The sequence below is a fragment of the Vulpes lagopus genome, chromosome 3, assembly GCF_018345385.1.
Source record: "Vulpes lagopus strain Blue_001 chromosome 3, ASM1834538v1, whole genome shotgun sequence".
Classification (NCBI taxonomy): domain Eukaryota; kingdom Metazoa; phylum Chordata; class Mammalia; order Carnivora; family Canidae; genus Vulpes; species Vulpes lagopus.
In genome coordinates, this window is record NC_054826.1 from 95229275 (window position 1) to 95245226 (window position 15952).

The 15952-nt window shown below is 57.6% G+C and overlaps 1 protein-coding gene across 9 annotated transcripts in view; it reads left to right on the forward strand.

Moving 5' to 3' along the window:
* The window catches only part of MLXIPL (MLX interacting protein like), a 33804-nt gene that overhangs the window by 13461 nt on the left and 4391 nt on the right, over nt 1-15952 (forward strand). For 5 of the 9 annotated variants that reach the window (XM_041749069.1, XM_041749072.1, XM_041749074.1 and 2 more), the window contains exons 2-8: nt 6160-6266; nt 10328-10410; nt 10570-10659; nt 10967-11011; nt 11512-11713; nt 11839-11919; nt 15150-15319. In XM_041749069.1, coding sequence (XP_041605003.1) covers nt 6160-6266; nt 10328-10410; nt 10570-10659; nt 10967-11011; nt 11512-11713; nt 11839-11919; nt 15150-15319 — 778 coding nt within the window. Of the gene's footprint in view, nt 1-1884; nt 2242-6159; nt 6267-10327; nt 10411-10569; nt 10660-10966; nt 11012-11511; nt 11714-11838; nt 11920-15149; nt 15320-15952 lie in introns of those variants that run through there. The other 4 variants (XM_041749071.1, XM_041749073.1, XM_041749078.1 and 1 more) reach the window with 3 other exon arrangements.

The window sequence follows — 15952 nt, forward strand, 5'->3', positions numbered from 1 at the left end:
GGGAGACACATAATCCACCCTACTGAGACTCAACTCTCCGGAAAGTCTCTTGAACCATAGGAGACAATTCTGAGATTTTATCCTGGGGACAGGAGACCGGTGGGAGCATAGTGGGGTGAGTTGGGACACTGTAGCACAGACTCAGAACCAAGGGTGTTGACAGTTACAGAATCCTAAGAAATCACTGAATTCAACTGCCTCATTTTATAGGTAGAGAGAAAGAGCCCCAGGAAGACAGAGATTTGCCCAGGGTCATTCATGGAATTAGTGGCAGAGTGAGGATCAATTCAGATCTCTGCTTAAGCCAGGGTACCTGAAGCTAGGAGTCTCCAAGGGAGAGGAGCCCTATTTCCCACCCCTGTCCTGCACAGTGGCCACCAGGTCTGCTTATTGTCATGCCCTTCTCCCTGCATTCCCCCCAAGTTCCTGCATGCTCAGCATGGGGGTTCAGACACCGGAGGAATAGTGCTGCATCAGGGCCCACAGGCCAGGGGCAAAGCCAGACAGGCACACAGGGATAAGGAACAGCTCTGTTGGTCTCTGTGCCAAGGATCCCAATAAAGCCACTTAGGAATGGCTCTCTCTCCAGAGGAGGCCAGCTGAGGTGGGCACCTGAGGCCCCAGAATGTGGCTGAGATGAGCAGAGAGAATGCACCCCTTGCAGAGAACATCAGGGGACAAGGGAAGAGAGCACCTGTGGCTCCAGGGACCAAGAGGCGACTGTGCCAGGAAGAGGTATCTGGCCAAGGGACGTGGGTGGGTGGGAAGGTAGGCCTGTGAGCAGCCTGGGATGTCATTTCAGTGCCTCAGATGGTCACAGGGGCCCTTGATCCTGGGAGCCTGGGCATGGAGGAAAGCACTCATAGAACCTTTTCTGAGCTTCCAGCCCCAGCTGACCACCTCCCCCTCTTTCCCTCCTGTCACCGGACATAGGTCACACCTCCCACCAAACCTAGGGAGGTTAGCTTTGGCCTCTACCCCTCCAATCCCCCATCAGAGATAGCCCTGGTTGGGAAGTCTGGAATTCTAGATCGGTTCATAGCTGGCCCTCTGTAGCTACTCAGATGTGTTTCCACTTCTGTGGACTCTGGTGACACCCTCTGACATGGGGCAAGAATCCCAGCTCTGAGGACTGTTAAAGATGCCAGTGAGGTGACAGTGTGAGTGCCTCAGATCAAACACCCCAGTTCATGTTCTTAGGGTGAGAGCAGGGACAGGAGCTAGACCTCAGGGCCTGGGAGAAGGGGTGCTCAGAGCTGTTGAACAGGTGGCCTGCCTGGGGGATGCCAGGGGAGGGTGACCAAGGCTCCACTTTGCCACCTGTCACCCATCGCCACTGGTTTCACACTCATTAACCCTCTGGGGCCTCTGTGCAGGTGTAGTGATGATCATAATGGCAACTGGGGGTGCTGAGACCTTCCCGTGGGCCAGGCCACACAAGACTTCTGAGAGGTGGGTGCTTCCAGCTGTGTGCAGGACTGAGAGGGAGTGAATGTGAGCCGAGAGATCAGAGAGGGCGGGGAGGGAGGGGTGTAGTTAAGGTAAGGGGCGTTAAGAGGGGTGGGGGGGGACCCTAGAAGCAAGGAAGGCCAGGCACTGAGGCGCTTTCAGGCTCAGGTGTGAACGACTGATAATGAACTCTTCTTGAGACCCCTTTCGGACGAAGTAAGGGCACCCCAAAAGGAAGGGCGGGAGGGGAGATAAGGGTCTCTTCTTCCTCTTCCAAACTCTAGACCCACAGAGTCTAGAGTAGAGTGGGGACGCGGGCGCTCACACTTAGTGTATTGATTATGCTAATGTGAGCCCCGCCCCGCCCGCTCAGGAGGCCCCGCCCCTCGAACGACCCGGTGCGCCGGAGGGGCGGGGCTATGCTAATGAGGCCAGTCGGACCTCGCCTGCGGCGCTGGCGGCTCCCGCTTGCTGGGGCGAGGCGGCGGCGACGAAAGCCATGGCCGGGGCGTTGGCGGGTCTGGCCGCGGGCTTGCACGGCCCACGGGGGGTCCCCGGCCAAGACTCGGACTCAGACACAGACTCGGAGGACCCGAGTGCCCGGCGCGGCGCGGGCGGGCTGCTGCGCTCGCAGGTCATCCACAGCGGTCACTTCATGGTGTCGTCGCCGCACAGCGACTCGCTGCCCCGGCGGCGCGACCAGGAGGGGCCCATGGGGCCCGCAGACTTCGGGCCGCGCAGCATCGACCCCACACTCACCCGCCTCTTCGAGTGCATGAGCCTGGCCTACAGGTGAGGGCGGCTGCGGGCCCGACAGCCTCGGCCCTCCGTGGCGGGACCACGCGCTGGGGCCCCGGACACCCGACCTGGCCCCAAACTCTCGAGACTCCGACCACGTCCTGGACACCCCTCTGCCCCGGCCCGAGCGTCCTCCGACCCCGGCCCGGCCCAGCCCTCCGCCCGGAGTGCGCACCTCCAGGTTTCCGTGGCTCACCCCTGCACTCCCCAGCCAGGGCACCGACCGCCTGCCCTCCACCCTGACCGCCCTAGGCCCACCTCGGGCCCCTCTCCCTGTCCCGACTCATCTGCCCCCAGAGAAATGCCAGGGCATCCCTCGCACCCTCAGGACCCTAAGCCATCCCCCCCTCCACTCTGGCGGTCACTCCCCACCCAACCACCTCCGCCCTCCACTCCCTGCGCAGCAGCCGGCCCAGACCCACTCCATGCCCGCTCCCTGCCGACACTCCTCACGCCCATGATTGTCCCGACTCCCAGTCGCTCGTCCACCCTGCACTCCCCAGTTGCCGGGACATCTGTTCTTGACCTGCTAGGTCGAGGGTGGCGGGAGAAGGGTGCCCCGGGCGGACCCAGGGGGGCGCAGCTGGCACGGTTTCCCAGCGGTCGCCCGGCAGGGGGTGCTGCACGCCGCGTGGGTTGGTGCCCGGGAGGCCAGGGCTCGCGACCCGGGCTGCCGCGAGGCTGAGCGCCTAACGCTGCCCAGGACCCCTGCTCCGCCGCCGCAGACGGCGCAGACCGCGCGCGGTCCCGGCTCCACGCCTGCGTCCCAGGGGAGGGCGCGAACCCGGGTTCTGGCCCAGTGCCCTGGAGCAAAGTTCCCAGGAGCGGAGGGGCCAGGATAAATTATCAACCGAAAACCGTAGAGGTGAAAGGGGGATCGGCCGGCCTTGATCTTTTCTCTGTGCAAATATTCCTTTTCCTCTGCGGCGCCTCCTCCCCTACTGAGAACCGCTGGACACAGAACGGCCCTTGAAGCTCCGACGAGGAGCCGAGGAGCCGGGGCTGGGGTGGGGATTACGGGGGGTGTTGCCCACCCCCCACCGGCAGCCCAGCCGCGACCCCATTGGCTGGAAGCGACGTAACCTTGGCCCACACGCTCTGGCCCCAGGCCCAGGTCATGTTGCAACCTGAGCGTCCAGGGCGCCGGACCGATGAGGAAAGTTCAAATTCCCGTCCCTTTCTTCCCTTCCCCCGCCTCCTGGGACATCACGGGACCGACTGGGACAGGGCATTTAAGGTCCTGGTACACCGAATGTGGGCACCCCTCCTCCCGGGGCTCTCTCAGCGCTCCCCATTTCTCAGCTGCTCCCAACTTCAGCTTCCTGTTTTATACCAAATCCCATCCAACCCCAGACCATGGGTGGCCAAAAGGGGAGATTCAGGGGAAGAGGCAAGGTTGGGGCCAGAGCACACTCCAAGAACTGCCCACACTAAGAGGCTGACTAGAACCTGATGTGACCCAGGGGAGCTGGGGAGGAGAGGGCTGTGCTTTCTCCCTAACACCCAGAATATTCCGTCTCTGTTGCAGCTCAAGCTCCAGGGATGGAGGTGGCTCAGTACTAGAGGAGACTTGGGCTTCCCTCTGTTTGGTAGAGGAAAAAAATCTGAGGTTCAGCCTGGGAGAGTGTTTTAGCCCTTGAATATCCCTAATTATAGGTGTCCCCTAGTAGGGAGAGTGTTGGGGAAGCCAGGGTGACCCAGAGAGTGACTGGATGGGAAAGGACAGCAAGGCAAGGGGTCCACAGGCTGCCTGGTCAGCTTTCATCCTCAGCAGGCACTGTGGGCAGACAGAGGACTCCTCTTCTAGGAGGAGGTGCATAGTCCACAATTCTGTGGGTAGAAGCCCCAGGGAGACAGGTTCTGGAAGTTCCAAGAAAACACTTGTTTGTGGTCAGAGCTGGCTAGTTACAGAAAGCATGACCTTGGGGAGAGACCAAGCAGGACCCTGTCAGAGAGACTCTCAGGGAATTCCTGTAAGGTAGACTGGAGACACGGTAGGGCGTGGGGGGTGGGGCTGAACTAAGTGTCCTAGGCTTTCTCCAACCCATCTTTGAGATTTCCAGACTTCCTGGTGGTCATAAGCCCTTGAACCCTAGTGCCAACCTTTTTTCCCAGGCTGGGAACCTCTCCTCCCCTCCTAGCCAATAAGCCTGGTGCAGACCAAATCCTTCCCTTCAGGACTTGGATGTTGTCACCATCTCATCTTCCCGAGCACCACTGCCTTGGCTACAAACATTATAGCCTCGGCTAGGGAATGGAAAGAGGGCAGGCAGGCTGGGCATGGGGCACTGGGTGATCAGAGTGGGCTGAAAGGGTGCTGGGATACAGGCAGGGGCAGCAAACTCAGGAGTCTCCCCCAGGTGCCACAGAAGAAGCTGGCCCAGGAGGTATCAGCGCACCCCATCCATGACTCCCTACTAGACAGATGGTGTTTATCTAACTTAGGAGGGAGGGGGCCAGCCAGCAGGCATGGGCTTATGTACCCTATTTGGGTAATGAGGCCTGTGGTACCCTGGGATGGCAGTCCTCCCCACTCCCTGCCCAAAAACAAACACAGGAGCTTGGAGACCAGAGAGGAGAGGGGACCCAGTGACCCATGCACTGAAAGGGTTGTAGGAGTCAGATTGCCATCCCCCTACCCCATACCCCCAAGATGAGGGAGAAGCCTCAGAAGAAAGCAGACCTGGTGTTCTGAAAAACTAAGCCTTGGGGCCTCAGCTTCCCATGTGAGCAAGGGTTGGAAAAGGTGGGCCAGAGGGGGCTGGTGTCCAGCCCTGGCTTGTGGACCATGAGGAGGGAGGGAGAAGGGAGGGACCAGTGGGGGTCTAAATGCTGAGCATCTTGACCTTCCAGGTCAGCTCCTTAGGGGTGGTACACTCCCCCTGTGTCTAGCACATCCTGACCGTGAGAGTCAAGTCCCTCACCTGTGTGTAGAGCCCTTCTTTTTTTTTTTTTTTTAAATATTTTGTCTATTCATGAGACACACACTGAGAGAGAGGCAGAGACATAGGCAGAGGGAGAAGCAGGCTCCATGCAGGGAGCCGGACATGGGACTCTATCCCAGGTCTCCAGGATCAGGCCCTGGGCCAAAGGCGGCGCTAAACTGCTGAGCCACCTGGTCTGCCCTTCCACCTCATGGATTTGATTGATTGCTAGGATTAGGGTCAGGGTTAGGGCCGGGATTAGGGTGATGCCTCCCCACTGCCTACCACACCACCATCTCAGAATGCCTTCCTTTGGAGCCTGATGGTTATTGTCGTGCACACACCCCTGAGAAAGGGGCATCCCTTCCAGCTCAGGCCAAATTGCCATCCCTGGACTCTGGAGGGGGCAGAAGCCAGAGGGCAGTGAAAAAGCAGCTGGCTGCTTGGAGGCCACTTCTGGTTTAGAGACTCCCTCCCCACACCTTATCCATCCCCTGGGGGGACAGTGAGTCAGGTGGAGAAAAGCCACGGGGCCTGAATGAATCTCCACCAAGTGACCTTGGGCATGTCCCTTTGGCTTCCTGACGCTCAGTTTCCTTCTGTAAGAAATGGGTCTGGGAACCCTCCTGAACAGGCATACAGACAGATGTCTGTGAGGCCACTGGCATTATTGTCCTGGTAAATAGGTTTCAGCCCTGGCTTTAGTTTTGGTGGTAGGTTAATGAGCAGCTTCCACCAGAGAATACAAGGGCCCCTAGCAGGGACCTGGGGGGATATTTTTTAAAGGTCTGAGACTCAGGGTAGGAATTTCAGGCAGGTTAGAGTGTGGGGCAAGATTTGCAGGATTCTGGGAGCAGGGAGCCCTCTGATGGCCCGCATGCATGAGTACTCAGTGTGCGGAAGAGCCGGGAGCCAGCCCTGCAGGAGGCCCCTCTTAGCTTCCCCTGTACCCCCCTCCCTCCCTGACCCAGCCGTCTCCCTCTGACAGTGGCAAGCTGGTATCTCCCAAGTGGAAGAATTTCAAAGGCCTCAAGCTGCTTTGCCGGGACAAGATCCGCCTCAACAACGCCATCTGGAGGGCCTGGTACATCCAGTGTGAGTGGGCATCAGGGGCCTCCCCAGCAGAGGGGCTGCAGTGGGAGGGGCGGGCGCCCAGGAAACACCCATGACCCTTAGGGCCAGGATCGGCATCTGACCTCCAGAGGGTCTCAGGGAATGTGTCCCAAAAGGTGCTCTCCACAGGGACGCTAGGCACAGCAAGGGTCACCCTTTGGAAGGTGGGCAGAGGTTTGCAGGGCAATCCAAGGCCCTTTCTACATTCCATCAGTCCAGACTACTTCAAATGCCAGGGTGGGAAGAGGTGCTAGATGCTGTCTGGGCCAATAGCATCACATCGAAAATAGGAAATAAGGATCTTGCCTGGGTCTCTACCAACCTTTCACTGAAGCCCTGATGCAACCCCTAGGAGGTGCTCCCATGGAGACTGGGGGGGCAGGGGGCCCAGAGAGGCCATGTGGTAGAGTGGAGGGGCCTGCAGACTTGGGAGTTGCCCAGAGCTGCTTTCCTCCTAGTCTCTGCCCTTGCCGGCTGTGTGACTGCAGGCTATGTGACTAACCTCTCTGAATCTATTTACTCATTTATAAAATAAGGCCAACAGTCCTACTTTTCCTGGTTGGCCTGGGGATAACAGGTATGAATGGGCTTGGCACAAAGCACAATAGCTGGTGCTAAATAAATGATGGTTGAATCTGATATACCATTGAGGAGGTCACAATCATTCATTTGGGGGCATGAGCCCCCACCATCACCACCACCACTATAGCAGGGGAGCAGAGACTGAGCAGCCTCAGACCAGTCGGCCCTGGATTGGGACCTTGTCTGACTGAGTCAAGTCCTGCTACAAGATCAAAGGCTGCCCTGAGTTGGGAACACACAGCCCAGGAGGGGCCAAATGCAGTATTCTCTGTCCTGGCTCCATTGGATTCCATCCAAGCAGAGAGAGGGAGGGTTTTCTGGTTTCTATTTATCTATGGCGCCTGGTACTTCATAAACCATCTTATTCGAGGCTTCCTGGCAATCCAAGTAGATAGGTATTATTTCCCCCATTTTATGGATGAGCAAGTAAGGCCCAGAAGGCCAGTAACTTGTTCAGGGTCATGGAGCAGAAAAGGAGCAGAGCTGTGACTGGTTGGAAGTCCAGGGCTTTCCTCCTCTGAGCCCAATGCTCCTTCCACTGATCCCAGCTGGCTGGCTTCCAGTCCTCACCTGAGAACTTGTAAGAAGGGCCCTACCCAAACCAGGAAGCTGATAGGCCAGAAGGAGTCACTCTGCCCCCGCCACCCGCCCCCCCCCCCCCCCCCGCACTCTCTACCCCTCCCCCACAAAGCTGGATGGGATGCCAACTCCTCTCTGCAGAAAAAATTTCTGATGCCACCCAGGGTCCTCAGCCAGACAGGCAGACCCTGGTCTCTGGCTACTGTCTGAGTTGCTGGAAGCACCCCAGGTTCTGTGTCAGACAGAGAGGGGTTGGAGTCAAGTTCTAGGATGCCCCCACTGTGTGACCTTGGGAAAGTCCCTAGCCTCCCTAGCTGAAGATCACTTATCTGCAGAGTGGGAGTAACAGTAGGTCCTGCTCTGAGGTTTGCTGTGAGTTTTCAGTAAGATCGTATCTCAGCACAGGGCCTGACACACACAGGGGCTCCCTGAAGGTGATTATATTATTGGGAAAAAGAGGAGTGAGGACTACTAGATAGCTGCCTGGCTCATCCCCCTCATACCTGCCACCCGTCTGCCGGTTCCTGGGCTCCAAGATACCCCCTCCTTTCCTGCACCCCCAAATTATCCTGGTGTCCTCTGAGCTCCCAGAGCACTGTACACCTCTTCTGTTTGGGCTCCCCGCCTTGCTCATGTTCTGTGTGTACTTTCCTTATCTCTCCAACTAAGCTGTGAGTGCTCTGATTCATCTGCGGATTCCCTGTCCCAGCATCTGTCCCAGCATAGTGCAAGGGGCTTCCTGAATGGGTGAACTTAATCAGTGTTCAATGAAGCCTGCCCCAGTCCCAGAAGTCATGTGGTCGCTGCCCTTCTGTCTAGAGTACAGGGTCCTTGGGATGGGGGAGGGAGGGCCCAGCCAGGCCAGGTCTGCTCAGACCTGACCCTCTGGGGACCCTGGACAAACTTATTGTTTTCTGGTGCTCATTCCCTCTATCTGGGAAGCCAGGGCAGTACTGTTTGAGACTCTCCTTGCTGTCACCCCTTGGCAGTCCACATACATCCAGAGGCCCATCCCTTTGTTTTCCAAGCCACTGCTCAACCACCAGGACAAACCCCCTCCCCTAGTCCCATGGGGATCACTTTGGAGACTGTCCTTTAGGACAGAATTTCATGAATAATGCTGAAGATCCCAATATATTTCATGTCTGAGTAGTAGCTCCACCCCCCCCCCATCACCCTCCCCCGTCTGTTAATTGTCCCAGAGGGTCTGCTGAGGACTGAGGTGGGAAAAATCACTGCATGGGGATCCCAGGGGTCGGAAGCCCTACTGTGTGCCAAGCTCTGTGCCAGATTCAGGGATTTGAGGCTAGGGAACAACAGCTTCTGCTTTTACTCTCAGCAGGGAGGCCAGCATGCAGAGAAATGGCCAAGGCCAAGTGCAGAATGAGGCAGATAAGACTGTGGGGTTTCAGAGGAGGGGGGCCTTCCTGGAAGTGGAAACTGCCCTGGGCTCTCCTGATGGGTGGGCAGATGTGAGTGAGGCAGAGAACGGAAGGGAAGGGCATCTGTGTAGAATAAAGCCAGAGGGTGGGCTGTGGCTGAAGCTGTTTGGCTTCAAGGTAGAGCAGGTGAAGGAGGTAAGAAGGGGGCAGAAGCAGAGAGGCCAGTCATGGAGGGCTTGGAAGCCAAGGTAAGGGGTGTGAACTTTACCTGGGAGGTACAGGGAGTCAGGGAGGGTCTACCGGCCACAGCAGGAAGGTGGGCTGGAGAGGGTGAGGCTAGAGGCAGGAAGGTCCTGGTGAGAGATGACACCAGACCCTTGGGGTAACAGAATATGGAGGGAGGGGACAGTAACAGAAATGCTACACATGCTCAGGAGTGAGAGTCAATTAGTCCACAGATAGGAATGCTGGGGGTTGATGGAAGAGTTTCTGTGATTGGGAGGCAGTGTTGGCCTCTAGAGGAGGTGCAGGCTTGGGAGGGATGTTTCCAAACATCTGGGAGTGGCAAGTTTTGGGACATCCTTTTTTATTTTTTTAAATTCCCCCTCCCCCCAAATTTTGGTACATCCTGATAGAGATTCTGTGGGCAGCTGGAAAATAAGTCTGCAGCTGGAATGGGGCAAGATGAGAGAGGTTTGGGGGCAGGACTTGCAGAAGAGCCAGTGAAAATGGTCAAAGAGGCAGGAGAACCAAAGGAAGGTTCAGTGCTCCAAACCCTAGGTCCAGGAGGAAGGGCCCGGGGAAGGCGGACGAGTAAGGGTCTTGGCTGGGCAGTGGGGGCAGGTGCTGAGTTACAGGAGGTGAAGAGGAAACCAGGAGGCACCAAGTGGAGGTGCTGATAACAACTCTTCCAGAACTAGCCACAAAGCAAAGGGGTGAAAGGAAAGATTACCTTGTTGGGGTAGCAAGGGAAGGGAAAGTTTAGGAGGCAAAGGGGCACATGTGGTATGTGTTTATGGGCCCCAAAGAAGGAGCCTGGGGGAGAGGGAGATTGGATTGGAGAGAAGGAAGGGAGTGGAGGAGGTGATGAAATGGCTCAGCTAGGTGGCCTGAGGGGACAAGAGGTGCTGGCATCAGATTGGGTAGTGTCAAGGAGCCTGAGGCAGGGGACCAAGGGCTCCAGGCCCTGGCCTGCATGCCTGACTTTGGAGCAGCTCAGTTCCTGTGGTCCCCCAATCCCATTCAGCCAGTGTTACCTGCACCCCTACTGGGCTCCCAAGGGAGGCGGAGGAGGTGTAGGGAGGTTCCTTTCACAGGGTCCCATCAAAAAGGGAGTTCTGGGAGGGCTAGAGCAGGCAGGAAGGCTTCCTGGAGGAGGTGGCACTTAATCTAAACATCAGAAGCTAAGCAGGATTTCATAGTGTGGTCCTGGGGTCCTAGCCCCCTTGGGGCGGAGGTGAAGAAGCTGGGTACCCTCCTGACCTGGCCCCCTTCTCTCAGATGTGGAGCGGAGGAAGAGCCCCGTCTGTGGCTTCGTGACCCCCCTGCAGGGGCCGGAGGCTGATGAGCACCGGAAACCAGAGGTAGCAGAGCCCAGGGACCCGGAGCCTGCAGGCCTCCCTGCCACGCCCCTTCTTCAGTCCCTCGGAGCGCGGGGCAGGAGGGGCTGGCCCAGGTGGGGACTGGGTGAGGGGTGGGCTCGGTGCCGGCCTCTCACTGAGCCCCTCCCCGACCCTCCCCAGGCCGTCGTCCTGGAGGGCAATTACTGGAAGCGGCGCATCGAGGTGGTGATGCGCGAGTACCACAAGTGGCGCATCTACTACAAGAAACGGGTCAGTAGGGGAGGGGGTGGGGGGGTGGCTGCTGACCACTGCCGCTCTAGGAAGAGCCGGCGGGTCTCCCTCCCACCCCCACCCCGACCCAACCCCCAACCCCGCCTCCCATTAAGACCCAGGCTGACAGCGCCACCGTGTGGTCCAAAGTCTCTTCGCCACCTCCGTACCTCCAGGCGCAGGGGAGCTCCTGAAGGGAATTGGGGATCCCTTTTGTCCCGGGGAGCTTGTGAGCAGGGGAGGCCTTGGTGGGCAGTGATAGAAGAGGGACAGGCTATCCAGTGTCCACCTCTGTGTGTTCCTGCAGCTCCGTAAATCCAGCAGGGAAGGGGATCTTCTGACTCCAAAGCAGGTGGGTGCTTCCCTCCAGGTGGGTGAGGCAGGGGCCAGCGAGGGTCCTGGAGGGACTTGAGGGCAGTGGGTGTGACTGCTGTCCTCTAGCTCATTGAGCCCTTCACTCCGGAGGAGGGGAAGTCTTTGAGCGCAGTGGTGGGAAGACTCCAAGTCTTCTGGTTAGCCCAGCAAGTGGTGGGAGGCATGGAGGACCCAAGTCCCTAAGAACTGGGGTTCCAGGCAGGAAAAAGTATAGGGGCAGGAAGCAGACCCTTATCTATTCAGCAGGCCCTCCGGCTCTATCTGCTGGGGGTCAGTCATTAGGAGCCAGTGGGTGTGACCATAGGCCTTCCAGGCAGCCAACTGAGTCCTCCAGAGAGAGGTGAGGAGGGCCAGGCCTGCAGAGGCTCCAGACCTGCTAAGCATGTCATCCCCTAGGTGCAGGGCACATGGGAGGGTGAGGGGCAGCACGAGACCCCTGCATCCCTCCCATGGCTGCTGAAGGCTCTGTCTCCCTAGGCCGAAGGGGATTGGCAGTCACCGGAGCGATGGTGCGAGCAGCTCTTCTCCAGCGTCGTGCCTGTGCTGCTTGGGGGCCCGGAGGAGGAGCCCGGTGGCCGGCAGCTTCTGGACCTCGACTGCTTTTTGTCCGACATCTCCGACACGCTCTTCACCATGACGCAGCCAAGCTCCTCACCCTTGCAGCTGCCCCCTGAGGATGGTGAGGGCCTGCATCTGGAGAGGGAGGCCTTAAGAATCCGGGAAGCCGAGGGAGGATGGCCAAGGGTGGACAGCCCCCACTCCATCCTGCCTTGCCACTCCTGACCTCACCACTGCCCTCTCCAGCCTACGTGGGCAATGCTGACATGATCCAGCCAGACCTGACGCCTCTGCAGCCCAGCCTGGACGACTTCATGGAGATCTCAGGTGAGGCAGCATCCCCTGCTGGGTAGGGTGGACAGGTGGTGGGGGGAGGGTCAGCATGAGGATAGTTCTTAGATGACCACCAGACCTGAGGCCCCGTCCTAGGCCCATCTGGGAGGATGGATGGTTAAATGATTTCTGAGCGCCCTTCCTGGTCTTTCTTTGTCTGGACATGGGATACAACTGATACGGCCACAGGTGAGAGCAGGGACAGACTGGGTGCCTAGGCAGGGGCCAGGGGCCAGGCATATTGGAAGCTAAAGGCTCTGTGAGCTCCCAAGAAAGTAGTGGATGTTGGGAATCTCAGGAGAGAGAGGGACTTTGATCTGTTTGGGCCTGTTTATTGTTTACACAATTCTCCTTAAAAACTATTTATTAAAGAATATGCATCTGGGTGGCTCAGCCCATTAAGCATCTGCCTTTGACTCAGGTCATGATCCCAGGACCCTGGAATCAAGCCCCATGTCGGGCTCCCTGCTTAGTGAGGAGTCTGCTTCTCCCTCGCCCTCTGTCCCTCCTCCCACTCGTGCTCACTCTCTCAAATAAATAAATATTTAAAATCTTAAAAAAAAAAAAAAAAGAACATTCCAAACATGCACACAAGTAGAGAGAGAGTGGTTCACTGAACCCTCATGTAACCATCACCAACTTCAACATATATCAACTTTGACCAGTCTGGTTTCATGTAGACCTCACCCAGACCTCACCTACTTCCTATGTTGTTTTTAAGAAAATCCCAGGAATTAAATCTGGTAAAGAATTTTTTTTAAAGTAACATGTAGAAACATGTACCTCCCTTTCCTGACCCCAGGGCCACTAGGTCACTGGTTTCTTGTATCCTCTTGGAGATACCCATGTCTGTATAAGCACCTGTGCACAAATGTTTCCTTTTGTTTTCCAATAGACTGCCTGACATCGCTTTCTTTACTTAGCTGTAGATCTTGGAATCTGTCCCTAATAATCATTTGTTTAGGGGACTCTGGAGCCATGCTCAGGGTCAGGTAGCCATAGCGGCTTGTCTTGTCTCAGCCAAAGTCCAAGGGAGTAGAAAGGGGGTTTCTGGCATAAAGGCTTAGTTTCAATGGCCCCTCCACTTCTTCCCCACAGGGTCCTGGGCCTGTCAATCAAGAGGTGGGGCGGGAACTAGGGAATGAGGAACCACCCCCACCCCTGCCTCAGCCCTGGGCAGGGTAGGGGTGGTGGGGCAGAAGTGTTGATGGCAGTGCCCAGAGAGCAGACCAGCCTGGGAGGGCAGCGGTCCTGTCTGGGCACACACACCCCTGCCACAGGTAGGAAACTGCCTCCACCGTGGACTCTGGGCCAAATCTGGGGCTAAGAAGCCACTTTTCTCCATCCAGGGTGGCTGCTGGGGTGGAGGTGAGCATGCAACCAAGGGTAGGGGGTAGGGGTCATGCAGAGGAGGTGGCTAGCGTGGCCCCCTCTGGCGCTCCACGCACAGGGAGGGCAGGGAGTGCCAAGGCCAACAGGGCTACTGCTCTGATTGTCCCCAAGAGCTTCTCACTTGAGAGGAAACCCGGTGAGAAGGCCAGAACTCCATGGAGGGAGGGGGCTTGAGGAGGAGTGTTCAAGGAAGGGGTGGAGGCTTGGAGCAGGAGAGGGCCTCAGGGAGGGATGTACATCAATGTATAGAAGCTGGGGGGGACCAGGGCTCTGTGGGTGACCAGCTAAGGTTAGGAAGAGGGAAGGAATAATGAAGGGGAGACTATGACAAGGGGTGGTAGTGACTGGGCTCATTACCCTATGAGCCCCACAGAGCGCTGGGAGCTAGGGAGCAGCAGGGTGCAGGCCAGTATGTGGCTGGTTCTAGAGTTAGACCTCAAGGGGCCTAGCGATGAGACCCAAGGTCTCTGCCGGCTGAGGGGGCCCTCTGCCACCCAGTCCCTCAGTTAAAGGGAGGCAGTAGGACAAAAAGATCCTTTCTGATTGGGTGGTCAAGGACACACTTGAGTCCCTGTGTGCAGGCACACATGCCTACCAACCCAGACGCGCATACCTGGGCACAGAGCAGATATGCACATGTGGAGCACTTCACATCAAGGCAGGCACATACAGACCCAGACAGAACTATAGACATTGGGGCAGGCACACACACGCAGGGAAGTGTTTTGCATGAGATCACACATTGACACCCCCAGAGCCAGCCTTCCAGCGACACATGGTCACCAGAGTCACATAAGATGCACATACAAGTTTAACCCCCGTCAGTCTCCAGGTCTGGTGTGGGCTTATCTGTCCCAGGCCTGGGTCTCCTTCAGAGTGGCCTTTGGGAGAGAAGTCTGACCAGCTCCCCTGGCCAGGGAGCCAGGGCCCATTCAAGGCCAGTGGGGCTGGATCTGACCAGACCAGGAGGCCTTGGGAGCTGGTTCAGGCCAAAGGCTGTCAGGGTCAGAGAAAGGTGCCCGGAAGGGAGCGGGTGGGCGGGTGGCGCTCAGGCCCGGGATGTGGTTAGGCCACAGGCAGCTGCTTCCCAAAACCAGAATAGCCTGGGGCTTACACAACCCACACCTCAGACAATCTGGCTGCCCCCTCCCCGCCAGCTCTTCCAGGCTTTCCAGCCCTCCCTCACTCCTGCCCTCACCCTGAGCCCACCCGCTTACCTCTGCTATGACCCCCTTAGCCCTCCACCCCACTCCTAGGCTCTACTTTTGAGGCTCCACTGGACATTCCAACAAACCAACTTACTCCAGACCCACTGACCTCCTGACCCCTCTCACCTCTAACTCACCCCTGAATTGCTGTCACCCTGGGGCTCTTCCCTATGCCAGACCTCCACCCCTTGCACCCCACCCCTCTCCCTCCCTGGCATTCTATTACCCTGCCCCTTTCTATGACCCCAGCAGAGCTGGTAACAGAAGCGAAAGAGAGGAATGTCCAGGGTTGGGATGGAAAAGGGGGCCTCATGAGCCAAGTGTGGGGTTCAGTGGGAGGACTATTTCCCGGGGTCCCACTCACACCCCCACACTGCCTCTGCTGTCCTGCATGCTGGCCCATCCCACCCGAACCTCTGTTGCTGCTTCCCCTGAGACAGACAGAAACTCTCCCAATTTCACAATCTCCTGTGGAAGCCCCCCCTCCCCCGCCTACCCCCACCTCACTGCCAGTCAGGCTGGCCCAGCCTGGGGACAGGGCACAAGGCCCACTCTCCTCCCACAGCTTCCAGGCCCGCCTGGCCTTAACCCTAACTACCACCGCCCTGTATGTCTGAATTACAGATTTCTTCACCAGCTACCGCCCCCCACAGACGCCCACGCCTTCACATTTCCCGGAGCCCCCCAGCTTTGGCCCCATGGCTGACCCTTTCTTCAGCAGTGGGATCCTGGGCTCAGAGGTGCCCCCTGCCTCATCAGGCATGACCCACCTCTCAGGGCATAACCGCCTGCAGGTGAGCTCCTGCTCTGCTACACTCAGTCCTGCCTAGGTCACCTACCCGTTTCTGGGAGATAGGGCACTTCCTGAGTGCCCAGTCCTGTGCTTGGTTGACTGAGAGGGACTGAAGGGGGAGAGAGAGCCCATCTCTGCCCTGTGAGAGGGCACCATTCAGCTGGGATGGAAAGATCGTGAAGGACCAGGTGGTTGTAGAAGAGAGGCTGCGGGTGGGGGCATGGAGCCAGGGTACCACTGAAGAGTGGGTTGCTTGTGAAAGGCTTCCTGGAGGAGGGGAGGTTCTGGGCTTAGTGAACGGATTGGGTTTGGACAGAAAAAGAGACCAATAGAAGGCAAGCCAGATGAGGAAACAAGCACAAATGAGCCCATGGAGACAGAAAGCTCAGTGTGAGTGTTTAGGAAATGGTGAACCTGCCATTGTGGATTGGGAACTCACAGGCTCAATTCAGATGTCACCTCCCTGCTGCATGGTCAGAAGCCTTTTCCCTCTATCATCAGCCTGTTCAGGCATTCTTGTAGTTCATCGTTGAGAGATCTCCTCAACTAGACAGTGAGCTCCTTGCTGGAAGAGCTAAGCCTTGCTCACCACTCCATGTTCCATACCCAGCACAGTCCAAGCACATTGGCAGCA